Here is a 17,403-nt window from a genome sequence, read left to right as displayed (position 1 = left end):
GGTTTCGGCCAATGAAAATCTGTACTTTGGACTGTTGCCGCGAAACCAGTGAGATTAGTTCCACCACCTGAATGTTTCGGCGCCTGCGCAGATTGGGGAAAGTTCTGGAAGACGGCAGAGCTGCCGCCATTTTGCGGGAAGACGAGTGGCTCTGACGGTAGTGCTTGTTTTACTGCTGAGACTCTGGAAAACAGCCGTGCTTCGAGCCCCCAACACACCCAAAGGAACGGCGGAATCCGGGACCCCCCCCTGTGGGGACCCGGAACTGGTGAGAAACCCCGAAACCCGGTCGTCCCGCGACGTCACCTATGCGTGACGTTGCCGCACGGCGCCTCCCCCTGACGTCACAGGCAGAAAATGGCGTCAAGAGCAGAACCAGGCAAACTTTTGAGACAATATTGTTGTTTACTTTGGTCTGAAAGTGTACTCTCCCTTAATGTAGACCGCTGGCATGACTTTAGGGATCGGCACTCTCTTTGCTCTATCTCTTAAAGGTGAAGATGCTGTCTCAAGGATCCTAGTGACCGATCTCTTTTCAGGTCCCCGCAGCCCTGACGTTTAGAGTCGCCCGTACTGGGGCGGGGATAGGGGGGAGCATTGACTCAGCCCGTTATGAGTGGGCTTGCAGGGTGGGATTTTAGCACTTAGTGCCAGCACTCCGAGAGGGGTTAGGGAACTGAGACTTATTTCTCAGTCATTAGGCTCTGGAAGACTCGTGTTTATTGTGTTGGCCTCTGGGGTTTTCCCTGGTTCCTTTTTTTTTTTTTTTTAAACCACCCGTTCCATGGCGATACAGGAGTATAGTGAGGCCACATATGAGGTTTTAGCATTGGGACACTGGCCCTCGCAGGGACGATGCGAATCGGTTACTTACAGGACCATTTTTTTTTAAGTGTAGCCTTGGCTTATTGCACAGCGTGGGAATGTATTTTATCTTTCTCATTGTTCTTGTTCTTGATTAAATTGCTTTCAGTTTGAAGGTGTTTTTGCCCAGTTCTGTGACTGGTCCCATCACCACATGGGTCTCTGCATGTGGTGAATTTTGCCTGAACTGAGCTGACCTCGGTTCTTGACTCTCCTTTGTCCCTTCAGCAGTGAGGCCTAAGCGGTTGTTGGGGTTCTTGACTGTGCTGTGACAAAGTCCAGACACTTGCATGCACCCCTCATGCAGTTTTTGGAGCAGGGATGGAAGAAGGCTCTATGGTTTTTTAGTGGATGGGGTTGATGGACTTTGACCCTTAATTTAGTACATGGGAAGAGTGAAAACTACCAATCTGAAAATGCAGTGGGTGAGACTTTACTGCTTCTAGGACACCTGAAGAGATACACCAAACCGAGTGAGGTTTCAAATTTCAAAATATGCTTATGTTCTGTATGTCTGTGCTTAAATAGATTTCATTCATTTCTGAGTACCTGCGTGAAAACTTTACTTCGTAAGTGGTGGCTCATTTGTCAACTTGAGTGAAAGTTTTTGTGCATGTGTTGAATTACTCCTACTCTGTACTAGCAGTCAACAAAGAGCAGTTGTTGAAATCAGAAGCATTTCATTGGGGAGGAAAAAGCAGATTTAAAAAAATAAAGAGGAGCTGTATGACATTTAGAAAACTTGTATAGACTTGGCAGGGAAAAATGACTGGTAAGAACAGAAATGATAGATTGGAACGTTTTATTTTTAAGAAGCAGTTTTCCACAGTCAGTTAAATAGTATGTGTTACAATGAGCTTGGTTCCTGAGATTTCGAAGTCCAAAGGATATTTTTCCTATCTAGAAGCCACACAGTAAGGTATGACTAATGGGACTAATGCTTTTGATAAACCTTTCAGAATAGTAATTCCTTAGATGAGCACGTATTTTAAAGGAGACATCTTGGGGGGCACCTGAGTCGGCTTAAGCCCCAGTCAGTTAAGCAGCTGCCTTCAGCTCATGTCATGGTCCTGGGGTTTTGGGATCGAGTGTCTGCCCTCTCCCTCTGTCTCCCAGCTTGTGCTCTCACTCTTTCTCTCTCTGTCAAATAAATAAAAATCTTTGAAAAATAAAAATAAAAAATAAAACATCTTGGGGTGCGTAGCTGACTCAGTGGGTAGAGCATGAGACGCTTGATCTCAGGGGTTGTTAAATTCGAGTACTACAGTGGAGGTAGAGATTACTTAAAAACAAAATCTTAAAAAAAACAAAAACTAGATCATGCTGTGTGCTCTTTTTTTTTAAATTTCTTTTAAGGCTGAGGTATAAAGTATGAGAGACTTATAAAGTACAGGAGAAGATAGAATGGATAAGACATTGGACTTTGGGTCAGGAGACCTTAATCAAGAGTCAGCTCCTCCATTTAAGTTTTGTGATTCTGGGCTATTGACAGAACCTTAGTTTTTTCACTGTGCACTGGACCTGATAGCTGCTTATAGCATGTATTACCTTCGATTGTTAAATGAATGTACTGTGTCACTGGGGCTCCTGGGTAGCTCAGTTGTTGAGCATCTGCCTTTGTTTGGCTCAGGTTGTGATCCCAGGGTTCTGGGATCAAGCCTCACATCAGGCTCCCTGCTCAATGGGAGGCCTATTTCTCCCTATCCCCCTGCTTGTGTTCCCTCTTTCGCTGTTCGTCAGATAAATAAACTTTATTTAAAAAATTTTTTGGGGGGACGCCTGGGTGGCTCAGTTGGTTAAGCAGCTGCCTTCGGCTCAGGTCATGATCCCAGCGTCCTGGGATCAAGTCCCACATCGGGCTCCTTGCTCGGCGGGGAGCCTGCTTCTCCCTCTGTCTCTGCCTGCTGTTCTGTCTGCCTGTGCTCGCTCTCGCTCCTTCTCTCTCTCTGACAAATAAATAAAATCTTTAAAAAAAAAAATTTTTTTTTTTTGAAATATATTTTTATTTTTTTAAGATTTTTTTCATTTATTTCACAGAGAGACACAGCGAGAGAGGGAACACAAGCAGGGGAAGTGGGAGAGGGAGAAGCACGCTTCCCTCCAGGCAGGGAGCCGGATGCCGGGCTCGATCCCAGGACTCCCGAATCAGGACCTGAGCCGAAGGCAGACACCTAACGACTAAGCCACGCAGGCGCCCCTAAAAAAGTATTTGTTAAAAGTGTACAATGTTATTATAATAAGAGATTGAGTTTATTTTTTTATTTTAAGATTTTATTTTTAAGTAGTTTGTACACTCAACATGGGGTTGGAAGGCACAACCCTGAGATCAAGAGTTGCACGCTCTACCAACTGAGGCAGCCAGGCAGCCCAAGTTCACTGGTTCTTAGACAAACCTATTTGATTTTGATTTGACTTCCATTTTAAGGCTTAAATTTGATTCCAGGTAATTTTTGTTTGGCTCTTTCCAAGAACTTTGTCTCTGTAACAGGCTTAGTACAGTGCCTAGGAATATTAGGTACTGTAGGAGTGATTAGTTGTATTTTTATATTACTTATTTTATATTAGTTATTAATTTTATGCTCCTGCTTTACTCTTAAATCACCAAATCTGAGGGCAGCAAGGACAGCATCATTGGATGATGCATTAGCTGCTTTGAAAAGGAAAAAGCTCAGTCGCCTGGGTGGCTCAGTCATTGAGCGTCTGGCTTCCGCTCATTTATTTGACACAGCAAGTCAGGGAACAGCAAGCAGGGGGAGTGGGATAGGGAGAAGCAGGCTTCCTGGAGAGCAGGGAGCCTGACTGACCTGGGGATCCCAGGTCTCTGGGATCATGACCTGAGCCAAAGATAGACATTCAACGACTGAGCCACCCAGGTGCCCCAATAAATAAAATCTTTAAAAAAAAAAAAAAAAATGGATGGGGCACCTGAGTGGCTCAGTGGGTTAAAGCCTCTGCCTTCGGCTCAGGTTATGATCTCAGGGTCCTGGGATCGAGCCCCTGGTCAATGGGCTCACCGCTTGGCGGGGAGTCTGCTTCCCCCCATCTCCCTCTGCCTCCCTCTCTGCCTACTTGTGATCTCTGTCAAATAAATAAAATCTTTAAAAAATTTTAAAAACAATTTAAAAAAAAGGATAAAGCTCTTGTGGATATGGTAAGTCTGATTATGATTAAGCTCCTTCCACAGAAGTTTTTCAGATGGAGTTTTTTTGGTTTTTGGTTTTTAGTCAGCTTTATTGAGGTATAGTTGACATAAAGTAAAGCTGTACACATTAAGGTACAAAGTTTGATGGATTTTGATGTTTAAACACCCATGAAACCATCACTGTCAAAAGTTTCTTCTGGTCTTTTGTAATCCTTTCTTCCTAGCCCCTCTCCACCTCCTGTTATCCCTAGGCAACCACTGATCTGCTTTCTGCCAGTACAGGTTAGTTTACATTTCCTAGAATTTTTTCCTTTAAATGGAAGCACACAGTATGTGTATACTTTTGTCTTTTTTCTTTCACTCAGCATAATTATTTTGAGATTCGTGCATGTTTTGTATATTGATAATTCCAGACCAATATTTTTTTAATTATTTATTCTGTTGATCTTGTTTGATATTTTGGGTTTTTTTTCTAAATTTTTTTTTTTTAAGATCGTACTTATGTATTTGACAGAGAACTTGAGTGCATGCACAAGCAGGGGGAGCAGCAGGCAGAGGGGAAGGAGAAGCAGGCTTCCTGCTGAACAATGAGACAAGCAGGGGCTCAATCCGACGACCCTGGGATCATAACCTGAGCTGAAAGCAGATGCTTAACCGACTGAGCCATCCAGGCAACGCTGATATCATCTTTTTGGTTTTTTTTTGGACCGGCCTTTGGTGGACAGATTTGGGAAAGATGATTGCTAGGTGTGAAAGCTTGGAGGAGGCAGGAAGTATTACCCTTCCTCCCTAGACAGGCTTCAGGGTGAAATTGGTGAAGGTGGTCTTAATCATTATCTTTCTGAGTTACCCGACTTCTAGTTGGTATTATATGGGAAATGCTTAGTGCTGAGTCTTATAATTTTGATGTTTAGGTGGGGGATGTGGAGAAGAGCTTAGGCCTGATTTCCTTTCTCGTGTTACTTTGTGTCGTTCCTGATTTTTAGTATTACATCTTTTTCTTTTTATTGGAAATACATGCTTATTTCTATGATTGAAGTTTAAACCAGTTATTAACACAGAATTTTGAACTATAGAATGGAGGCCTAGTCCATTGTCAAGTGAATAATAATTTTGAATGCCAATACTTTCTCTTCACAGGACAGGGTGTGTATTATATTTTGTTTCTTTTTTTTTTTTTTAAGTTTTTAAAAATTTTATTTATTTGGCAGAGAGATCACAAGTAGGCAGGGAGGCAGGCAGAGAGAGAGGGGGAAGCAGGCTCCCTGCTGAGCAGAGAGCCCGATGTGGGGCTCGATCCCAGGACCCTGAGATCATGACCTGAGCTGAAGGCAGAGGCTTAACCCACTGAGCCACCCAGGTGCCCCTATATTTTGTTTCTGTCTAGATATTTATTTTCCTTCTAGACACTTGACTTTTTAAAAGCTACAGAGTGAAACTAGTTCAGATTTAAAATGTACAAAAATAAACCTAGAGTAAGCCACAGCCAGGAAGATCCCTTTGGAATTCAAGAAACAGAAATATGTATTCTAAAGTCTGTGTCTTGGAGGAGGAAGGGAATGTGGGGTGCCAGCAGGGGTAGAAAAATACGAGATTCTTACGTATCCATGTCCTCTTCTCAGATCTGCTACTATGGCATCCGATGACTTTGATATAGTGATTGAGGCCATGCTGGAGGCGCCCTATAAAAAAGAGGAGGTAATATTCCCCATCTCACTCCTGGAATTGGGTTGGTAAGAAGCAGCAGTTATAGATCATAAGTTTCAACACTTTGTAAATCCTCTTTCCTGGCATGTTTCCTATGCATCGTGGCTAGTTATAAAAGTCATAGTTTTTTAGTAAGCGCCACTCTCCAGCTTCTGTACTCAAAGGCATGCTGGCAGAGGGTCCCAAAGCTGGGGCGAGGAGTTGGAGGAGGTTGGGGTAGAACGTACTGGGAATAAGTGCTTTGCTCTTAGCTCTCAGTGACAGAGTAGAAAGTCAGTGTATCTCAGACGTAAATAATTTCTCACTCTTTTGGGAAATGGATTGTCAGTACAACAAATGTCAAGTAGCTAAAGTTTTGACATCATAATCTGTCACTCTGATCTTTTTGGGTGGTTTCCTTCCTTCCTTCTCTTATTCCCTTTGTCAGGAGATCCAGGTGCTCACAAACTGGCCAGATAATTGTGAGCTTTGATTTCATAAGCTTTCTTCTCTGTCCACTTTTGTTCTTCTCTTGCTCAATGGAATGTGTGTGTCTACCACCTTGTATCTGGTGACATTCTTCCTGGCAAACCCCTCAGGAAGAACAGCAAAGGAAAGATGTTAAAAAAGATGGCCCTAGCACCACCAGTGTGAGCAGTACCAGCACCAGTGGCACCAGTGGGAGCAGCGCCGGTGGGGAGGCGAGCAAGTAAGTGTGGCGTGAGGAAGCAGTTGCGTCTGTCATCAGAGAAACAGCCAGAATGGGGAGGTGGATTTTTAGTGATGTGGATTTTTAGTGATGGCTCCACTGGGTCCTGGGAATCACAGTGACTTGGTTTAATGATCTTCTCCTCTTCACATTCCAACATAGGCTTGTGGCTCTGTTCTGGCATCTTTCTGTTTCAGTTGAAGAAAACAGCCAGGGGACCCCTGATTTGGAAACAGCAGCTTTTGCTGCGCTTTGGGGGGAAATGGCCACTTCAGATGCCTGACAGCATTCAGGGCTGTGTGCAAGTTGGTGTTGCTGTGAACGCCTGCCAGGTCACCTGGCACTCTTTGGTCTTTTATTGCTGTTCTACCCTGATCTTTCTGTCACTCCTTTTCCTTGGGGAAAAGGAGAAAACCTTCTTGATAATGAGAATTTATTCCCTCCTTTACAGGAAGAAGAGGAGTCGGAGCCATAGTAAAAGCAGGGATAGAAAGCGCAGGTCAGTTGTTTTGGGGGCTTTTGCATTTTGAGAAGTCTTCGAATGGGAAGATAGCAGGGAGAGCTATCCTCAGAAGCCAGAAGAGGCCAGGGTGCCCTTTAGCAAACTCAGTAGTGCCTTCCCCCTGTAGTCGTAGTCGGGACCGGGACCGGCACAGGCGGAGGAGCAGTCGGAGCCGAAGTCGAGACCGGCAGCGGCGCCACCGCAGCCGGAGCTGGGACCGGCGGCACAGCAGTGAGTCCCGCAGTCGTGACCGGCGGCGTGAGGACCGTGTGCGCTACAGGAGCCCGCCTCTTACCACTGGGTATCGCCTCTTGCTCATATGATGGCGTTTGTGTTGGAGTCTGGGTAGGCCTTGTGTGCTGTGGTTCCTGCCGGCGGGTGCTCACAACCCACTGTGGCAGGCAGGAGGCCCCAGGACCAGAAGGGTGGTATTGACAATTCCTGTGTGATGAGGTGCTGGAATCTGGCTTTCTCGTGCTGGAAGTTCAGGCATTGGACTGATGTGGGTGAAATTGGATGACACGATTTTCCATTTGTCGTTGTCTGTTCCACAGGCGCAGGTACGCACACAGTAAGAGCCCTCATTTCAGAGAAAAGAGCCCGGTCAGGTGAGTTGATAGTGAACGGTCTTCCAGGGACTGTGAGTTCTGACTAGAAAGCCGCTTGAGCCGGAGTCCAGGAATGCATGGTATTTGAGGGGAGCTGGAGAGCAGTAACCGTGTATCAAGAGTGGGTGTCTCACCAAATTGCACTCGCTCTTCAGGGAGCCCATTGATAATCTGAGTCCCGAGGAGCGTGATGCCCGCACGGTATTCTGTATGCAGTTAGCTGCCCGCATTCGGCCTCGGGACCTGGAGGACTTTTTCTCTGCTGTTGGCAAGGTAACCCTCCCCAACCCTTACCTGTCTTCCCTGTATAGCTATCTTCTGTCCATCCTCTTTTATGCCCAACTCAGGATTTTCTCCTTGCTCTGGATAGGTTCGTGACGTCCGAATCATCTCTGATCGGAACTCCCGTCGTTCTAAGGGCATCGCCTATGTGGAGTTTTGTGAAATCCAGTCCGTGCCGCTGGCCATTGGGCTGACCGGGCAGCGGCTGCTTGGAGTGCCCATCATTGTCCAGGCTTCACAGGTGAGCGAGCTGTGAAGCTGACAGGAGAAAATGGGTTTGGAGGGAGGAGGTTTGGGATGCAAGCTATCAGTTCCTTCTTGCCTAGGCTGAGAAAAACCGACTGGCAGCCATGGCTAACAACCTGCAGAAGGGCAGCAGCGGGCCAATGCGCCTCTATGTGGGCTCCCTGCACTTCAACATCACAGAGGACATGCTTCGGGGCATCTTTGAGCCGTTCGGCAAAGTGAGTAGAAAATGATAGAAAGCTCTGAAGGGAATTGGGAAAAGTGGGGAGGGTAAGCCTGCCTCTTTGTTCTGTCTGACCACCATTGGCCCACCGCACCTGCCAGAACGTGCAGATTGTCCGTGCCATCGAAGTGAGGCTCCATCTGTGCAGTCAGAGTGCTCGGTGTGCACATGAGTCTGGCATCAGGAGCTCAGATAACGGGGTCCAGATTTAGTAAGATGAGCAGGGAGAGGTGTTATGGAAAGAGGGGGCCTTTGTCTCTTTTTAAAGTGATTTGGAGAGTTAGAACTAGTTGGCTCCAAAGTTAGAGGTAGTTAGAACTGGCAGGAAAGATCACAGGTGAGGGTACCCCCAAAAACTGCTAATAATTTTTCCTCCTCTTACAGATTGATAATATTGTCTTGATGAAGGATTCAGATACAGGCCGTTCTAAAGGTTATGGTTTCATTACGGTGAGTCTCTGGTCTTTAACTTCGGAATTTCATTGTGGTTTGTCCACTTGTCTGATTTGCAGCTTAGCTTCATCCTCCTCCTTTAGGAACTGTCTAAATGACCCATAAGCCCTGGTGCCTGAAGCCTGGACTAGCCTTCTGCCCCTTGAGATGAGTGCATTGCTTGAGATCTTGGCTTTGCTCCTGCACACTGTCAGTGGCCCTGGTGTGGGTGTGTCCAGGCGTCCAACCAGCCTCCCTCGTGCCTCGTCTTGCTCTTTGGGTAATAGAAGTGACTTCAGGCTGCAGCTGCAGGGCTGGGGGCCTGAGGGAGGTTAGGTGTGGGCTTCTGTAGATATGCTTTATGAAATTGGTATGTTTTCATGATAGGAGCAGGAATAGGGATTTTTTTTTTTTTCCGCCCTGGCCCTACCATTAAAAGCAGTTTTTCCATTTAGAAATATCTTTATATTCAGGGACCACTGTAGGGAGAAGAGCGAGGCCATATTTTACCTTTTCCTAACACTCCCAACACAATTGCTTCCAGTTCCCGTAACTGGTTCTTACAGCCCTGTGTGACTCCAGGTTGAGGACTGGCTGCCAGCCCCTGAGTCTCATGGAAGCCGATATTTTCTAGGTTCAGTCCAGGCAGCACACACCCCCCCCACAGTTGCCTGCAGGGCTGAGGAGAGGTAGGTTGTGTTCCACCAGGGGCATTGCTCACCTCAGAGAAGTATCCGGTGAAGGCAAGCCACCTACACCGCCTGCCTAGGAACTGTCAGTACTGCGTGCCAGGCCCTAGGGCAGGTGCTACCAGAGGAAACAAAGCCAGCTCCGGTGCTCACAGTGGCAAGTACCTCTCCTAACTCCTGGGTGACTCAGATGCAGAAAAGCTTTTGAGGCCTTTTTGCCCTTGTGCTGCCACCTTTTTGGTCAATATCCTTGACACATTAGCAGCAGACTGGGATCTTCCCCATAGCAGGCTGCTCTGGTGCCACTGGGCAGTAAAGCCTTATGATCAGCAGCACTGGCTGAGGTATAGGGCTGGGGTGCCATCTTGCTCTCCATGCCAAGGTGCACTCCCTCCTACGGTGGGGCTTTGGAGTTCCAGATTCCTACTTCTTGATTGAGAATTGCAGCTGATGAGCCCTAAAGGCTGAAATAAAGGAAGCTGGGCTCTCAGACTGTCTTACTTCCGTTACTGTGCTCATTTGTGCCGCAGCCTATAAGGGTAGGCCACCCTATAGATAATAGAGTTCTTGCATTATTGGGTTCTTAGTGGAGTTGGAAGATTGAAGTGATTGCCATTGAGTCAGTTGGAAAAGGTCCTTTTCACATGATCATTTTGGGGGCTGGGTATCTTTGGTCACATTCCCTGGGACAGAAGAATTTGTGCCACAATGAGCATGCAGTTTTCCTGGGATAGCTTGACTAGGCGGTGGTAGTGGGGCTTGGAGAGCATGTCCGCGCCCAGGAGGTGACTGATACGGCCTGGGTTTCTTGTAGTTCTCAGACTCTGAGTGTGCCCGGCGGGCCCTGGAACAGCTGAATGGCTTTGAGCTTGCTGGTCGACCTATGAGAGTTGGCCATGTGACTGAGCGTCTGGATGGTGGCACAGACATCACTTTTCCAGATGGGGACCAGGAGCTGGATCTGGGATCAGCAGGTGGACGTTTGCAGCTCATGGCCAAATTGGCAGAAGGTAGAGAGTGTTTTTCTGCAGAGTGAAGAAGGGGGGTGGGATTTTAGATCAGGGGTTGGGACTTAATGCCAACTTCTCTTTCCCTTTTAGGTTCTGGAATCCAGCTGCCTACCCCAGCTGCAGCTGCCGCCGCCGCCGCCGCCCAGGCTGCTGCTGCCTTGCAGCTGAATGGGACGGTGCCCTTGGGGGCCCTGAACCCTGCGGCTCTGACCGGTAGACTTGGACTTGGGAAAGGGAGAAGGGGTTAGGGCCTGGAAAGAAGAAATGCTCTGTGCTCACTAACTTGGACCTCTCTCTGTTGTAGCTCTGAGTCCGGCCTTGAACCTCGCCTCCCAGGCAATTGCCTCCCAGTGCTTCCAGCTTTCCAGCCTCTTTACCCCTCAGACCATGTGAGTCTCAGGGTATGGCTCAGTTTAGTCTTTGGTTTTTTTCTTTCTTTAGCTTTCCCTGATCTCTTCTCCTTGCCATAGGTAAATCAGTGGTGCAGTACACTGCCTCCCTGTGCCTCTGGGTCCTGCCACTCCCTTCTCCACATCTACCCTTCCACGGCCCCTTCTCCATTTTGTGGACCAAGCCATCCTGAGCGCGTGGATATTGACTGTGCAGGAATTGGGGCCACCCTTGAACTCAAGAAGAGCTCCTGCCCAGAGCCCCATTGGAAATGGACTCTGCTGAGCAAAGCCACTAGTCAAAGAGGACAGAATCTGCACCTGCGTTGAACACCTGTTTCTCCATGTATGTCGTCTTCTAGGATGACCTTCATTGCTCTTTCCAACCACCTCTTAGTGATTCCTCGGTTCCTCCCCTGTTGGGAAGGCCATAGGGCATTAACTGAAGGAACTAACCTCTCTTCTCTTCCTGTACCCCTTAAGACCTCTGGTCCAAGAGGACTTTGGAGTCTAGGGGGGGAATGGTGAACGTTGAAGGTGCTGGCTTGCTGCTGCACAGGTCCCAGAAGATGGCAAGGACATGCATGTTGTGAAGCCTGCCTTAGGCCTCACTTGGGGCCAGAACTGCTCCTGTGGGCTCAGCATCTTGCTGGGAGGTGTGGGAATGATCTGTCCTGCCAGGCATTTTGGATGTCTTAGGGGCGGGGCTTTCAGGAGTTTAGCGAAAGGTGGGATACCTTTCCAGTATCTTTTATCTTCCTTTGTATAGTTGTCCTTCCTCCCAGGTCCTTCCTGTGGCCCAGGATGGGGGGATGGAGAGGAGGCTGCTACTCTCTACCATTTCCCATGTGCCTCTACTGTGGGCTCAACCCCAGCTGTTAAAGCTGCTCCTGTCCCCTACCTGGGCACACATGAGCCCTTTCACTGGATTTTATACCCTTGTGTCTGTGTACATAAAAATATATGTATATGCATGTGTACATACATGTGCATACGTACACATACATGTGCATATATGCATATAAACTTTGTATAAAAGGCAGGCTCCACTGTTGTGGCCGCTGCCCATATGTGTGTGGTCTCAGTCAGTTGGTGTGTTTGATGCTAATAACTTCTTATGAGCCAAAACCATGAATGGTTCTAGGGATAGAAAACATTTGTAAAGCTTTTGTGTTTTTTCCTTTATTTTAATTTTGTTTTATCTAACCTTGCTTAGAAATTAAAGTGGATGGAAGGCACACACCTGGATGGAAGTTCCCCCATCTATCTGCATTATACTCTCCACCCCGTGGGTCTTCTCCATATGTCTTCATCTTAACTATTTCCTTTTTTTTTTCCTCCCTACCCACCCATCCTAAGTATTTCCAAAACCTACCTTGTCATTGGACTCATGAATAGGCTGTCTCTGTGCCCGAGGACAGATCTTATCTTTCCACCAGATGGCAGTATGACGGTAGCACATTTTGCACCTTTGGTTAGAGGTATTTTGTGATCTTGCGTTTAAGTACCAGAGAAGCCTCCTAGGTTCACCAATTTTACCATTAGCCTCTGTGCCCACCTGTGGCTCTCTTTGTGGCAGAACTCCCAGTCCAGTATCCAGAGCAGTTGGGGTATCATACATGGGGACTCCCCAGGCTTGAAGTCGGCTATTCCTCAGTCAGTCTCCTCAACTGTTGTTTTCCATATAGGACTCTGGCACAACGCAGGCTTGGGACCAGTGAATTCCAGAATGCCGAGTATTCCAGGAATTGCCCTGAGGAAGGGGAGGCACACATCTTCTTCCACCTGCTTTGTAGGGCTTAGGACAAGGGGCCTGCCATAACTCGGCAGCTCCGCTTGCTCCGCTCGTAGGGACCAGCCTAGAGAAGAAGGTCTGAGGTTCAGGGGCAGAGCTCTGTGGGACTCCTCCATTCTCTACCAGTCTCTATGGCAACAGAATGTTAAGACTTTATTGTAATGCTAAAAATATGGATAATTGCTGTTCGGTTTTAATTTGTCAGCTCTCAGACTTCTAAGCAGAGCAAAGGTTTATTGGTGATACTAGCTTTTGGGGTTGCTTTTCACACTGAAATATTAGGTACTTGGTGCCTGCTTGTGGCAGAAAAGGCCACTGGGACCCAGAACTAGCTCTTCATCCCCCCACCATAATCCCCCCCACCCCCCACCCCGGGCTGCTGCAGCCTCAGCCTCGCTGCTCCTGTTGCCTTTGCCGCCACCCCCACCTTTTCCCTGTCCTGGTTTGCTCTCTCGGCCTGGGGGAAGGGAAGGAGGCTGCACTGATTTTAGGTAGTAGCTGGCTAGGGCCCAGTTCCCCTATAGTTATTGATTTGGCTGCTAATGCATCCTGAAAAACAGCATGGACCATTTTTGTTAGTTATCCTGAGGCTCAGGACCAGGCTTCCTCATGGCGGTCTTGAACTCCTCCAAACTATAAATAACAACAGGCCTTGCCTGCCTCCCTGCCTTCATCAGATGGGTGCCCGCGTCTGCTTGGTTTCCTTTCGTTCCCATGCTTGCCTACTTTGGCCTGCCTTCACTTTGCTTTCTTTCAGCTTAGTTCTCCCACCAGTCCTTTGTTCCTCATACAGCCTCTTGTTGGGGGAGAGATAATGGTGGAAGTGAGGAAACATCTAGGACAACTACTCTAGCCTTAACCTATATAAGGTGACAGCATCTAGTGGGTGACAGCCAGAGTCACTACATGTGACTCAGTGCCTTCTAGTTACTCATTTCTGCATTGGGGTGAGAGGAGGGGGCAGCAAACAGCCTCCTAAGGTAAAAGAAACCTTCCTGAGGCTCCATTGCCTGGGCGTAGTGGCTCAGGTGTGGGTAGAGAGACTGGCCCAGATCCTCTTCTAGCATAGAATTGCCCTGCTGTCCTCTGTTCTAAAATGACGTTCACCTGACTTCTGACTTCTAGCCTATACTTCTGTCTTCTTTAAGGCAGTGGTATTTCCTCCTTGTTCTTTAAACATACATGTTCTTGGAATTGGGTTTCTGCCTACTTCCTTCTTAGGCTCCCAACAGCCCCCAGATGTGAGTGACCAGAGGAAGCAGGCGTTTGCCATTTGAATCTTTAGTCCTGGTGCTTAGGAAGAAGAGAACTGAGTTTACAACTTGAAGGGAGATGGTCATCACAGCCTCTCCTTTCTCTTTACAGAAGGAGTGTGGTGAGAGTCAGGAAGTAATGGTTGGGACAGCGGGGAGGGGCTGTGCTGGCTCCAGAAGTGGAGGTGGTACGACGATACTTGTCGACGCGGGCACAGGGCTGTCTCGGGTCAGGCATTGCTCTAGTCACTTGGTGTGTACTGAGTTCTTAATCCTCACAACAACCCTCTCACCATCTTTGCTTTGTGAACAAGGAAATGGATACCCAAAGAGGGTAAGTAACCTGTAATCGTGGGCAATTACACAGCAAGTTTGGGATTCCAATCCAGGCAGTCTAGCTTCGCATTCTTAGATCCTAATCTCAGCCTGCCCCTCTGGGAGCCAAGGCCTGGGAGTTGCTTTTTCTACCTCTGTATCCTGAGTTCTCAGTACGTCCTGCACTTTTCCACTTCCATGTTTGCTCATCTTGTTCTCACTGCCCGTCTTCTGCTGGTCAAAATCCTGTCCTGTAAGACTCTGAAGCTTTGCTAGCTGATTTCCCTTTTCAGGATTGGTTGTCCTGTTACAAGTCTCATTCTGCCTTCATGAACAGTTCTGTGTAAACTCTTACTAAAAGATGATTATAGGCCGATGAGGCCAGCCACAGTCATGTCTTCTTCATTATTGCTTTGCTTTGCATATGTTAGGTGTCTGTTAATTCCCTCTCTGTTCAAGTCAGAGCTAAACTTTCCGACACCCTTCCTTCCTGGCCTGTGTTCCCTACCATCCTCCATTCCTTCCTCACCCCTCCAGGAGAGAAGGCAGCTTTACTCTTTTTGGTGTTACCATGGTATCCTCTGATGCTTCCTGTCAAAAAAATGCTGCTTGCCATCCAACAGAGACTGATGTTTCCATGGCAACCAGGTGATGTGATAGTCGTGAGCTGGCTGCGGGAAAGAAATTCTGGTCTCAGAACTGGGTCTGAACCTTCAGGCTTCAAACATCCCTTCTCTTCCCTCCCAACTTCTGCACTTTGTATCCAGGACGTATTTGCTCTCCATGTGCTCTTGGCGGAGAGAGTCCTGTGAGCAGTGAAGCAGACCAACCAATTTAGAACATCTAGGAACATGGAGGCAAGGAAAGAGCTGATCAAAGCTCACTTTTAAAAGTTGGATGAGTTCTGTTAGCTTTCCCACATGATCTCCTCTCAAGAGCCCTTAAGGATTTGGCTGCAGTTACTGGAGGGCCATTAAGCAGTTATTTTTGAGGGCAATGGTAGATGGATGAGGGGCCTGAAGACTGGCAAGGAGCCAGTCAGTGCTGGCTTGCAGGGAGGGGAAGCAGTGACCTTGGAAATCAGAGACTTGTCAAACTCTAGCCAATGTTCCAGAAAGGAAGGCAGCTTTCATTAGCTTTCAAGCATCGTGAAACCTCCTTGTTTAGAAAGGGAGTGCCAAAAATTAGCCTTTTCTGAACTCCTGGGCCCGTCCAAGCCAGAGGGCCTTCACCCTGCAGCAGAACGGTCACACTCCGGAGCAACGCCATGGGCTGCAGATGGCTCTGCTGTCCGAGAGCAGTTGAGTAAACTGGGGAACTGGGGGTTCGTCCCTCTGTGACTTGGACTCCTCATCTGTGGAAAGGGAGAGCTAATAGCAGCACCTGTCTCTGGGATGGTGTGAGGCTGAGATAAAAGAGCCAGTGGAGAGGGCTCGGAACTTGAGAGCTTGTTATTACTACTGGCCATCATTATTCCCACTTCTTCCTGACCTCAGAATGCTCCCCATGTGCAGGGAGAAAAGTGAGGGTGAGGCAGTGGTGAAAACAATTCTTCCTGGACTGAAGTCCCCTGCTCACAAGGTCCTGGGTCACAAGCACCCTTTTTGTGCCTGAAACTGTACATCAGAGGGGCCACTTGGGGGCCCAGCCAGTTCAGCGTCTGCCTTTGGCTCAGGTCATGATGCCAGAGTCCTGGAATGGAGTCCCACATTGGGCTCCCTGCTCAGCGGGGAGTCTGCTTCTCCTTCTGCAACCCCCCAACTCATGCTCATTCTCTCTAAAAGAAAAAAAATATATATATATAAAATATATAAAATCAGATAGCAATCAGATGGCTTCAAAAAGTCAAAGTGATTCTCTCCTCAGCCACCCCATCAGGTACCTTCAGCAGGACTCCTGCTGTTTGCTTTGGCCAGGGAAACCTTGTAGTGTTCCCTGCTACCACCCTTTGCTTAGTGCCCCTCCTTGCCTGCCGCAGGAGTCTGCTAGCACCTGCCATCACTGGTCTCCAGGGCTCTGACGACTTCCTTTCAGAGAAAGATTTTAAATCAGCTCAGGTCCTCTAAAGACAAATCATAACTAGAACAAAAAAAATGGAAAACTGCAGTATAATGCCATCACTTAGGCTTCAGTTGCCAGTCTTTCCACCTGTCCCCCAATATTCCTCAAAACAACAAATCTAATAATGGGGGTCCTTTGGAGGCAAGTTGAACCTTTGACAGAGACACAGCAAGAGAGAACACAAGTGGGGAAGAGGGAGAAGCAGGCCCTCTGGTCGAGCAGGGAGCATGATGTGGGGCTCGATCCCAGCACCCTGGCATCGTGACCTGAGCTGAAGGCAGACGCTTAAAGACTGAGCCATCCAGGCACCCCATCTATTATTTATTTATTTCTTAAAGGTTTTATTTATCTGTTTGAGAGAGAGCACGAGCAGGGGAGGGGCAGAGGGAGAAGGAAAAAGTAGGCTCCCTACTAAGTAGGGAACCCAATGCGGGACTCCATCCCAGGACCCTGGGATCATGACCTGAGCTGAAGGTAGACACTTAACCGACTGAAGCACCCAGGTGCCCCTCTTTATTTTTTAAAGTAATCTCTGCACCCATTGTGAGGCTCAAACTCACAACCCCAAGATGAAGAGTTACATGCCCCAACAACTGGGCCAGCCAGGTGCCCCCTTAGATTTGCATCTCCGGGGTGCTGATGTGCCTTGAGAAGTTAGTAAGCTGTCGGGGTCCCTGAATAAGGGATCAGGACACAGATCTTGGGGGGAAAAAAAATTCCAAGGCTCATTTCTGTAATGTTTGACAAATTACAAAGATGTTTCCATTGCATTAGTTATCATGACCATCCTACAAGGTAGGTATTGTTACCTTTATTTTATAATTGGGAAAGCTGAGGTCCAGAAAAGAAGGGAGATTGAGAGTGACTTTCTGCATCCAGAAAATAGTGGGACTAAGTACTAATTAAAGTGCTGGCAGGGCTCCCATGGAGTCTGTATGGGCACATAGAGTCTACCAGGCCACCAAGCCATGGAGTATGTCTTTTAGAGTCAAAGGGATAAAGGGGCACTTGGCTGGCTCAGTTGGCAGAGGGTGCAACTCTTGATCTCAGGGTTGTGAGTTTGTGTCCCACATTGGGGGGTGAAGATTACCTTAAAAAAAAAAATGACAAGGCACCTTGAGCATATCCACCAGAGAGCCACCAAGATGATAAAGGACTAAGAAGCAGGATGCTCTTACCTGGCTTTGGAGTCCCTTG

At 47.7% G+C, this 17,403-nt stretch overlaps 1 protein-coding gene across 11 annotated transcripts; it reads left to right on the top strand.

Moving 5' to 3' along the window:
* The first annotated feature begins 59 nt into the window (after positions 1-59).
* Positions 60-12,030, top strand: RBM23 (RNA binding motif protein 23). Of its 11 annotated transcripts, none has more exons than XM_032343801.1 (14): positions 61-268; positions 5,629-5,704; positions 6,292-6,401; positions 6,853-6,900; positions 7,031-7,204; positions 7,458-7,511; positions 7,667-7,784; positions 7,882-8,034; positions 8,120-8,257; positions 8,647-8,712; positions 10,198-10,393; positions 10,484-10,606; positions 10,698-10,782; positions 10,864-12,030. In XM_032343801.1, exons 2-14 carry the CDS (start codon positions 5,639-5,641, stop codon positions 10,865-10,867), a joined length of 1,335 nt encoding a protein of 444 aa, XP_032199692.1. In that variant the 5' UTR covers positions 61-268; positions 5,629-5,638; the 3' UTR covers positions 10,868-12,030. The 11 variants fall into 11 exon arrangements, 8 of the variants coding, with proteins under 8 accessions (XP_032199694.1, XP_032199692.1, XP_032199693.1 ...); XM_032343802.1 differs by lacking the exon at positions 61-268 and adding an exon at positions 5,378-5,526; XM_032343803.1 differs by lacking the exon at positions 10,864-12,030 and having other exon boundaries at positions 60-268; positions 10,698-10,786.
* The last annotated feature ends 5,373 nt before the right edge of the window (positions 12,031-17,403 follow it).

The sequence above is a fragment of the Mustela erminea genome, chromosome 5, assembly GCF_009829155.1.
Source record: "Mustela erminea isolate mMusErm1 chromosome 5, mMusErm1.Pri, whole genome shotgun sequence".
Lineage (NCBI taxonomy): Eukaryota > Metazoa > Chordata > Mammalia > Carnivora > Mustelidae > Mustela > Mustela erminea.
This window is presented reverse-complemented; position numbering and strand designations above follow the sequence as displayed.